This window comes from Poecile atricapillus, chromosome 3 (genome assembly GCF_030490865.1).
Source record: "Poecile atricapillus isolate bPoeAtr1 chromosome 3, bPoeAtr1.hap1, whole genome shotgun sequence".
In the NCBI taxonomy this organism is placed as follows: domain Eukaryota; kingdom Metazoa; phylum Chordata; class Aves; order Passeriformes; family Paridae; genus Poecile; species Poecile atricapillus.
The window spans coordinates 34,972,749-34,984,122 of record NC_081251.1 but is presented as its reverse complement, the minus strand read 5'-3'; the positions used below and the strand labels follow the sequence as shown (position 1 = coordinate 34,984,122).

Genomic DNA, 11,374 nt, shown 5'->3' with positions numbered 1-11,374 from the left:
CTGGGCTGGGAGAAGTTCTTTTTGTAGCTATAAATACACTGGCATATTTTATTACTAAATTATTCTTATTTTACTAAGAGAATGTCAGGGAGAGCTATACAGAGTTAAATGCTAACCAAGGTAAGTTATACCTTAGCTCAAGGTCTTATCAAGAGAGATTGGCAAATGTGTCGCTTACATATGCAAGACACCATGTTCTTAATGTCCTCAACATATACTAAAGGGCTGTGTTGAGGTTTTCTAATCTCAACAAGATGTGTTTTGCTGGGAGACACTATTTCTTCTCTTAGACAAACTGAAATAAGAAAAAAAAAAAAAAAAGGGCACACCAGCTTTGTGCCTGAAACAGAAAGAACAGATTTCCAGTTGAAATTTGAGATGGTTGATCTGAATTTAACTTGATTCTGTTCCTCAGCTACTCAGCTTAAGGGAAAAGGAAAGAGCAGCAGAGAGCAGAGTGCTCCTGAGGAGAACAGTGAGCACAGTGCTGGTGCAGGGGACACGCACACACAGAGCAGTCATGAGTGCTGGGGAGTATATAAGGTGTATAGGTTCAGGCATATGAGATGGTTTGAGACCTTAAATTGGAGGGAGTAGGGTAGAGAGAAACTTTGAGACAACAGCACTGGTAAGGCAAGCTAAGCTAGAGATTAGTGTCACTGGACAAGGTGATGTATAAACAAGTCTGAAAAATAATACACTAAACATACAGTATATTATCAATACAGAATTCCTTTCCTTGCCCTTGTTCACTGACCAGCTGTGCTCTGTAGAACACCATTGCAAAGACCTGATCAAAGGTCTCCTGAGTGGAGTTTTTGACAGGTTATGTCTCAAATATAAATTAGGAGCCTAGGAGATGAGTTCAAAAAGTAACCAAAGTTTTATAGGCTCACATTTAAAACAACCAATTTATTGACTTATTTATTTTAATATGAATAAAATACATGATAAGGCCTTGGTAGCTGTTTGCATCATCAACCAAGAGAAATGCAAGAACAAGCTGACTACTTAGGGGAAAGCAAAAATTGTGTGACTAAATATGCACTCAGACCTATGGTGCATATTTACAAAGGCAAAACCTCAGCAAGGTTTACAAAAACATTTTGGCAGGGTCCATCTTTACTGTGCTCACAAAGCCCAAAGCTAAGGGAGTATCAGTCCTAAGGTACCAGTATCTCCCACACTGGGAGCCTGAACAAAGCAGCCTGTGCCAAGCTGCATGGTTCCAGGATGACAGCTTGGGAGGGCTGGTCAAGTCCCTGACTGTTTCCTAAGAAGATGTAGTAGTAGCTCAGCTTGTAAACTTTGCTGGCAAGTTTCCTAAAGCTCATGAAAAAAACTGTAGGGAAGATATTAAATTATTAAAATTGTTTCACTGGCTTCAAAATATGCAGAGGAATCTCTGCATATAAGTACTACTTATCCAGATTTTTTTTTTTATTAAGACTTCCCTATTCTGTAGCCTTTACAGAAAAATAATTGTACAGGAATTTCTGCACTGAAAAAGAACAATGTTCATTCGACTACTGTACAGAATTCCTGTTAATGAATTTACTTTTCCTGTGAGGAATGATGCCGAATGTTGAAAGGAGAATAGATGGATTTAAGATGGTTATTTAAACACCTTTTTAGACTTAAAAGATGCCGCCATAAAGAATCTGCTTTTATTCATTCATCTTGTTGAATGGCTACAGGGAGGCAGCAGGTGAAGATGACCTTACTTAAAACTTACACTGCGTTATTTAGGAGCAAACTAAACTCCACTGTTCCAAACAGTCCAAGCTACCAGAGGCACTGGATGCACTTTCCAAAAGTGGCTCAGCCTGCTGTGGAGGTAGGAGATGGCTCCCCACAAAATTTAACAGTTACATAGTATACACCCTCCTTTCTCTCTCCTTCCCCGGTGTAAAAGTATCTGTGAAGGCCTTTCACGAACAGATCATTCAAGACATGAAAGTTTTGGGCAGAATACCCTAAATTATAACCTTCCTGGACATCATTTCTTTCACCTCCCAAGCAGCTGACATTTAGACCTGTCACTCATATCCCTCATGTAACTCATATTGCTATTTTGGAATATGCATTAGAGCAGGACCTCCCTGGCTTCTCCATGAACACCATTCCAGGTGTAGTTTCCACAATTTTAACTGAAGCAGATAACTCTTCTCTGAAATTGTTTGTCTTCATCTTCAATGGAGCTGATGCTCAAAATTTTACTTTGTCTTCTGTGCTGCCTTCAGTTGATGAAGGGGGACACAGTTCAAAGAGATCAATAAGACCAAAAGGGAAACAAGATGAGCACCTTCTCCCCATCCTGAGCTGGTCAATTGGTTTAGCAACTTTTTTCCCCCTTTACTGGGAATAAGCTAGGAACCACTTTTGACTTAGTGAGTAGAAAGATCATAGCATACCGTGCTTCAACTAATATACCTGTCTTTATAGACATTGGTAAAAGCTGCTCTTGTATGACTACAATTCGAGCAGCTTGAAGTCACTTATTCTTCTACCACATATTCTCAAATGCCTTCCCAGCCCTCCATCTTCTGCCAGGTAAATATCTTTGTATCTTTTGCAAGTTGATTCAATCTTCTTTTTTTATTTGCTTTTAAATCCACAATAAGTAGATCTTCCTTACCTCATCTCATCGCATTTTAAATTGATTTATTATTTCAAATAGGAGAAAATAGTTCCAATAGGATCATGTTTTCTACCTGCACACGCAAAGACAGACAGGATTGTGAGCAGGTATATTTCAGTTAGAAATGTTTGCAAGTTCGTGACAGAACCCAGACATTCCTCTTTGACCTCTATGTGCCCAATCATCCATAACAGAATCAATAAATCCCTTGAGAAGTTACAAAGCACACAAGGTAAGCGCATTTCTCATGGTTAAATGCAGAAAGATATGCAAGTTGGGAAGAACATCCTGCCATTTTAAGGTTTAAGACCAGGATCTGCATCCTAGGGAGCTTGTCACTCCCTTCTGGGGCATCCAGCAGCAGCTCCTGGCAGATGCTCAGGTTTAGCAGCTAGCATGGACTTAACACTTTCCTACACCTACTACAATTTTTTACCTGTGTTGCCACAGCAACTCAGCATGCCCAGTTTGTGTGAAGCCAGTAATGTTTCCATGGGAACTAAACACGCAGGCCTGCCCTGAAATTTCAGCTGGGAAAACATGAAATTTATCCAATAACAGGAAAATCAAAGAATGAAAGGCAGGTAGTTAACTAGGAGAATCTGTACTGCATACTCATAGGACTGTATAGAGAGACAACCACAGAATATTTACCCTGGCCAAGAACTAAGTAAATTTGGACTCTGACTAGAGTGTTAAGCCACTGATCACACACTCTAGGCAACTCTGTAAAAATATGATTTTTTTCCCCTTAGTGATTGGCAGCTTTAATATTTATAATATCTGCTCAAGATATAATGAAAGGGCTGTGGTTTTACAGAGTTTCGGTTTTTGTCAATCTAAATTTTTCCAGACTAGCCTAGGAAAATTACATAATCCCTTCTCCAAGTAGATTTATGTATCTGTAGAACAGAAAATGAAGTAAGCTTATTCTTTCCTCTGTTTGTGTGAAAACAGCTATTTTAATAGGACCATTTAAAGTATGATCAGGAAAATCATGAAAGTATTAATTCTTTAGGAGTGCAGATATATTTTTAAACAAAAATATACAGGAAAAACCTGAAGACAGTTAAAAAACAGAATCACCAAAAAACTTAAACCTGCTTTCACAGTTCTATTTCTTTACATCACTAGTGATCAAAAACCAAGATATTGAGACAGATTTAGGCACCAAACTGGCCTTCAGATGTATAGAAAACATTGTCTGACAGGGATAAACGGAAGAAAAAATAGACATGCAAAAAAGATGCTGTTGATAGGTCTGGCTTGCTAGTGAACATCTCAAATGGCCCATAGCACCCTTAATCCCACATCCAGCACAGCTGAACCAACTCTCAACACCGGCACAGGCTGTGCTGATTTGAATTCTAGTGATTACTAAGAGAGCTCATAAATGTAGCTCTGCCACAGCCAGCTCATTTTAGACAACTCATTTTCAACCTAAATCCTGCTCTGGAGAGATCAAATAGACACAAAAACCCACTGAACTGTAAGGTGTTTAAAACTTTTTTATGATTTCTTTTCCTGTCATTTCACCCCTTGCATCTTTTAAACATGTAATAATGCAAAGAATGGAAGAGTGGAAAAGTATCTCAAGTTGACAAAAGCAGTCATGGTACTTTCAATATCATCCTACAAAGGAAAAAAAAGCTGTAAGGTAGTGCTTATATGAGTAGGGATAATTGTTTTGTGTGTAAAACATTTTGATATTCATCTAACCACAGAACACTGTATCAAAGAAATGTGCTGGAAGCACTCAACTGAATATTTTAAGGACTTTGTTTCTCTTGCTTGTTTTTTAAGTCACGGCAATTTGCTGTGTGATATACCTCATCAACACCAGCTCACACATGGATACAGAAAACTTTCAGGAATCACAGAATCATTTAGGTTGGAAAAGACCTCTAAGATCATCAAGTCCAACCTTTGAACAATCACCATCTTGTCAACTAGACCATGGCAGTAAGTGCCATGTCCAGTTGTTCCTTGAACATTCTATTGAATGGTAACTCCAACACCTCCCGGAGCAGTCCATTTCAGTACCTGACAGCCCTTGAAGGAATTCTTCCTGATGTCCAACCAGCACCTCCTCTGGTGCAAGAGATTATGTCCTCTTGTCGTGTCACTGGTTGCCTGGGAGAAGAGGCCAACCCCCACTTGGCTGCAGCCTCCTTTCAGGCAGTTGTAGAGTGAGGTCTGAGCCTCCTCTCCAAGCAAACAACTCAGCTCCCTCCTCAGCTGTTCCTCATAGGAGTGAGTCACTCCCAGACAGTTCATGAGCCTTCTTAACTTCTTTTAGACTTGCTCCAGCACCTCAATGTCATCCTTGTAGTAAAGGGGCCCAGAAGTGGACACAGAACTCAGGATGCAGCCTGACCAGTGCTGGGAACAGGGCCACAATCACTCTCCTGGTCCTGCTGGCCACACCACTGCTGGCCAGGCCAGGACATCGCTGGCCTTCTTGGCCACCTGGGCACTGCTGGCTCATGTTCAGCTAACTATCAACCAGCACCCCCAAGTCCTTTTGCACTGGGCTGCTTTCCAGTCAAAACATTTTGTGCCTGTTTGACCACGTTGCTAGCAATAAAGGTTAATTATGGAAAAAAAACCAAACAAACAACTGCCAGCAGCTCCATTTTAACAGCTGCATTAATGCTGATTTGATTCCTAATGCAAACAGGCAGACCATGAGCACTGCTGCCTTCAAAAAAATATTCACACTTGATTTTAAATGCTCAGCCTGGTGGCCATCACTTTAAGAATGTATTATAAAATTTGTGATCTGCAACAAGTCTTTCAAGTATTAGAACAATATAAGCAAAATTTAAAAGATAAACTTCTGACATTTTTAACAAATAGTATCATATCTAGATCAGCAAGTTGAAGTAATGTCAAATGATCACTTGTTGCTGAGTTACTCACACAAAGACCTATTATTAGTAGTAACAGATCTATTCAAAACTCCACTGGAAATCTGAGGTTTTTAGAAGTATGACAATTAATCCTAAATTACATCTGAAAAATCCTCAAAGTGCCTAAGGTTTTAAGAGCCAGTCCTGAGGAAAACACGCAGCTCCATTTATCTTAGCAGAAAATTCACTTTGGAACTTTGAAAAGTGTCCCTCCACTTAACTGCACAATAGATACCAAATTATGACTGCCCTCAACTATAGTTTCAGTCTTCCAAAATAATTTGTGACCTATGGGCAACAAGTGAGAACCAGATCCTTTTCTAACTTCAAGTCAAACTGAGGAGGGGAGTGAAGAGATGACCGTACAGTTAAGCATAGCCAGTCATGGTCAGATAGCAATTTTAGCCTTTTTAAAGGATATCATTAAGACGTTTTTCTTGAATGTATTAATGCCACAACTACAAGTCTTGCTTCTTAGGAGGAAGAAATATCCATTCAACACAACAGGAAGACATAAACAGTACTAGATGTCACACAAAACATGAAAACATCTAAGAAAGTAGCTGCTCTACTGCTTTTTTCTCCAAAATACTATTCGGCTGCAGGTTACTGCCTCATGATAATATATTTTTAATAATGGAGCATAAAAAAACCACACCCGTGGAAATAACCTCATTTAATACTACTGCAACCTGTCAAATATTTTTAGGTATTTCTGTGGTCCTGAAACTGGTATCTGTGCTGTCATGTTTTTATCTTCAGATTGTGTCATAACAAGGCATGTGTAACATCAGTCACATGGGAAGTTTTGTGGTAGACCAAGACTCCATGGCTCTGTTTTGAGTTCTCATCTGGAGTACTAAGCTTGTGGAAACCTTTCTTTATAATATTTAACGAAAAAAATTGCAGAAATACATGAAGTAATGTAAAATCATTTTTTTTTTTTAATTTGATGTAGATTTTATACTTTACCAAAGGTATTTTTCTTCCTTGTTTACAAAGCCAAAAATGTATCTGGATCACTTTCAAGTCAAATAGAGACATCAGATGAAAAGGAAAATTTTTGAATGACCAATTACCTGAGTTACAGTGCAATATTTAATTTCAGACAGTATTGCTCTTTGGACTTTTTACAGTAAGAAATAATAAGCATTATCAAGTCAAAACCTTAATCAGAGCTTGTCGTAAATTCAAGAATTCTCATGAACCAACAACATGAAACAACTGACATAATGTATACTACACTTTTTTGCTTGCCTCTACAATAAATTAATACCCTGGATAACTTAAATATTAGCAAAAATATTTACAAAAAGAAGATAAAACACAGTATAAAACCTTTTTTTCAAAGATATGCTTCTTCCAAGAAACAGTTTGGTACCAAGAGTGAAATTTCAAGTCTTACAAAATTGTTTCTCACTTATTTAAATTCATGGAGATAAATAAGTAACACTGAATTATACAAACAAACATTGATATCCTCCTATGGGTTTATGCAGTAAAAGCGTGTATCTCTTCTTGGGAGTATCCAAGATCCTTCAGATATCTGAAAGTAAGAAATCAAGTTGGCAATATTAATATTTGGGACTGAAAATCCAACACAGATACAGGTGAAGCATACCTTCAGCACCACTTCATTGTTTTTATTTAGACATCTACATTCAACTTTACATCTGCAAGTACATTAAGAAAACAATCAATGCCCAGGAGCTCAGATATCCTACATGAACTTTTTGGGTAACGAAAACAATTTCTAACAATAAATACAGATATCATCTGAATTATCTCAGATTTCTCAAGAGGCAGCATAATTATTGGCCAACACACGTTGACTTCAGTAAGACTGCAGAAATGCAAATGACATCATATTGGTTCAATATTTTGAAGCTGGGCAAGAGAAATTTAGAGGACCTTTTATCTTAAAACATGCATAAAAAACAAGAAAATACTAGGTACAGACACAAAGAAATGCATTAATTTAAAAAATAATTGAGAAAAATGCTTCTGATAGAACAACTGCTTTGAATTTTACTTCTGTAGCCTAATTTGTCAAGCTAACACCAAATAAGAAAGCTTATTTCCTACTATTCCAACTTTTCTATAAACATCAAATTAAAAGCTGCATTTAAAACCTTGAGAAAAACTGTTACTGGTAAAGAGTTGCTTTTAAAAATGAAATGAAAGTTCTGGACAACTTACTATAACTCATGAAACTTACATATTGCTGATACTTAGCTACACATAAATATAAATATACTCCTCGAGTATGGTGCAAGGTGGTTTAATTCCTTTTTTTGTTTAATTTTGAAAGTTTTCTTACAAAGCAGACAACATAAGGCAGTTTTTTAAAGACTACCAAATCAGAAATTCTACAGCTGATTAGGTGATCAAATTTTAAAAAAATTATCATTTTCCAGTTCATTATTAAAAATACTCACTGTACTCCTTGTTCTGTAAAAGGTGCTGGACCACAGATGCAGATAAGTACTTTGGAGTCTCTTCTGCTCCTTTTCACAAACTCAGAGAGAAGACATGAAGAAATCTTTCCCTGTTTACCCATCCAGTCTTTTGATGGTTGTGAAAGAATGAATTGAACCTCAAACCTGGTAAGCAGAAAAATATTTCATAAATATTACCTCTGATTAGAAATCTGCTATGCAAAATGCTAGTGCCCAAGACACTGATGTTTCCTATGATAATCTTCCTGCTCTGCTCAGCTCCCCACTGCAATATTAGATCTCAGATATTTAGTCTTTCCTACAGATCAAGTCAGTCAAATCACCTCCAATATTGCATATTTATTTAACTAAATCTTTCAATGTTAAAAATTCCAGCTTTCTATTTCCCTTTACAAAAAAAAAAAATACAGCTGGCACCAATTAAGATACTTAAGCACAGATTTTACTGCTCCAATAGTCACTTATACACAAATGTTGGGTTAGCTTAATACAGAAGCAGTGCGATAAGAATGCTTGGCCAGACTCCTGAAAATGTCAGTACCATTTCAGTAATGAGAAAATACTCATTACTGAATGTTGGTTTCAAAAACTCACTAACAGAATAGTAACTGAATGAAAACCATGCACTTCTATATCTGAGGATTCTGTGGGAAAGGGAGACCAGAATTTTACTGTAAATTTGCACAATGTCTAGACTAAAAAGCTTTGAATGTGCCAGACATCACTAGGGTATGAAACAGTATTGATTTTTCACTTCACTTTGCTGTGAAGGAACAAGTGGTTTCTACTGAGGAAGAATTCAACTAAGAATTAACCATAAACAAAACATATTTTTATCACATAAAATCTAAGCAGTGACAATGTATCTAGTGGTAACAGCAAAGAAACTGAAATTAAAAGGTAACCTGATAATCCTTTGTCTCCTGACAAAACTCTGGCCTGCTGAATTCAGTTGACATTACATGTGCACTACTTGCATTTTAATCTGCAATTACACTGTAATTGAGGGCAAAATGGAACAATTATGAAGAAAAAATTAAAGTAATGATCCTATTTAAACTCTGAATTTCTACATAAAGATTTTCATAACCAGTGACACCAAAAAGATTTTTATAAGACCTCTCTAAATTCAGGATGTTTCTCCTGGAGTACCTTCTCCTTCTCTCTTCTGTGCTCCGTTTTGCACAATTCTATTATTAAGGCTAAGGCAAATTTTCTTTTGTATCAAAAAGCTTCTCAGTTTTCAAAATCATCTCCAATAACTATCTATTAAACACTGTAAATCAAATCCCTGGCATCCCATGGGACCTACAGAACTTAACAACATAGCCTCTGCTATGCATCTGTGAGCAATGGATCTCCTTCCATTCCCTAGGTCTCATTATATTCGTAGCTAAGAATTCTTGCAGAATCAGAATCTGTCCTTGCGCCAAGCTGTACAATTAATCTAAGCCCCAAGACTTGTTCTGTACACAGAAATGTTACAAGTTGTTCTCCACATGGCTTTTAATTACCTTTCATCTTTAAGAGCTAATTGCTCTAGTTGGCTTCTCCAGAGTATGTCATCCTCAGTTTTGTTGAAGAAGATCAGCTTCACTGTCCTTAAAAAAACAAAACAAAAATTAAAATTAACTGCAGATTGGTTCTGTTAAAGAATCAGAACTTAATGCATCATACAGAAACCTTTTACTTATATTTTTTGTTTTCTTAAGAGGCATTGTAAGTCAAAATGAGACACACTGAACAAGCTTTGGAAAACTTGCCTGGTATAGACAAAACAGCCCCAAATCAGCTATGCTACACCTTTAAATACTAAAATTATCTTATTCAGAAACTAGAATGTGCCAGAATCTTTATATGCTTCCCAGTGCCCACTTCTCTGAAAACACAGAAAATAAAGCCCACTACACTAGTGTTCTAAATGGTGGCATGGTGCACCACAGCATCAAGTGTTACTCAGGTGGGGGGAAGTCAATAAAAAGTGCATAGGAAAGCCATGCATTTTGTTCATTGAGCACAAAAGTAGAAACTGGTTATTTGGAGAACAATGTTTTGAGATTCCCTTACTGGTTCTCCCCAGGGTAGACAAATGTATCTGCTGCAGTTCTGCTCAGTACTCAGCACTATAAAGAACAGAAAAATGCAAACTTGGAATAAACTGGTCACAGTCTTGCTAGATAAAGGGAGAACACAACTAAAATTAAGAAGCGGGAATTTAGATATGATCCCCACCAGTAAAGAGAAGCTGGTTGACAGAATGATGACAAAAATTTAGATAAATAAGAAGCTTCATCAGCCCTTTGTAAGGAAAGAGAGCGAACCTAACACACTGGAAACTACTTCAAGGGATGTAGATTTTAATGAACTATAAACACTGGTATGCAAGGTTTTATGCAAGACTGTTCAGAAAGAGGAGTTAGAGACCCTTAAAAGGATTTTAACAGGGAGGAAGAAGAGGAGATAGAAAGTTTAAAAATTACCTTCCAAACAAGAATGACGATGAGAGTGGGATACTATATCAAAAGTGAATATGAGACCAGAGTGGTAATTTCAGAATGAAAAGCTGGAGACAAAGATACAACTATCAAGGAGAATCAAGAATAGATTTACAAGCATCCTATACTTGAGAAGAGCATTAGCCCCCTACATAGTGTTTAGTGCTTTTGTGCTTCAGTCTTCTTTAAGAAATGTACCCACCTGACTGCAATTATACACAACCAGTAAAAGGAGCTAAAAAACCCTCATCTGAAAAAGAAAGAGGACCAATATTCTTTTATAGTTAACACTTTGACCAAATACAATTTGGCCTGTAAGAGAGGAAACAAGGCTGAAGAAAGAGCATCGTGACTTGATGTACAAAAGGATAGTGCAGCTATGAAGGGAACAAATTGTTTTTCCCCTTTACAGTAGTCAAGAAATAGACTTACAAGATAATAGGCAGACTTTGTCTAGACAGTAAGAATGAAAATCCAATTATCCAAGCCCATTACAGCAAATGCTGCCCCGGGAAGCTGAAGATTCTCCAGCGTTCACAGTGCAGCCCCAGAGGTTCGGCAGCACTTGCCCAGCACTCCAGACAGAGATTGCTTTGGCACCCTCAGGTGACAAATCTGTCATTGTACAGATTATTCCTCAGCTTTCTGCATTTTGTGTCCTAGCATATTCAATCCAAGCTTATGGCTAGTTACTTTGCTAAGTAAGATAATTCTATGCAAATCATACTTACACTGTTCATATATATATACATACACACACATATGTATCTCATACAGATAAACATACATATATTAAATACAGTCTGGTAGTACTTTCCCAAAAAATAAATTGAATAAATTGAGGAACCAAACTCCCTAGAACAGTCA

The 11,374-nt window shown here is 37.2% G+C and overlaps 1 protein-coding gene across 2 annotated transcripts in view; it reads right to left on the bottom strand.

Annotated features, from left to right (window-relative positions):
• Window positions 1-350: 350 nt before the first annotated feature.
• The window catches only part of LOC131577581 (cytochrome b5 reductase 4), a 33,925-nt gene continuing 22,901 nt past the window's right edge, over window positions 351-11,374 (bottom strand). Inside the window, exons 14-16 of one of the 2 annotated variants that reach the window (XM_058835574.1) lie at window positions 9,527-9,613; window positions 7,992-8,156; window positions 351-7,099 (exon numbers count right to left, since the gene is read on the bottom strand). In XM_058835574.1, the coding sequence (XP_058691557.1) occupies window positions 7,045-7,099; window positions 7,992-8,156; window positions 9,527-9,613 (307 nt within the window). In that variant the 3' untranslated portion in view covers window positions 351-7,044. The remainder of the gene's footprint in view (window positions 7,100-7,991; window positions 8,157-9,526; window positions 9,614-11,374) is intronic. The other variant, XM_058835573.1, reaches the window with a different exon arrangement.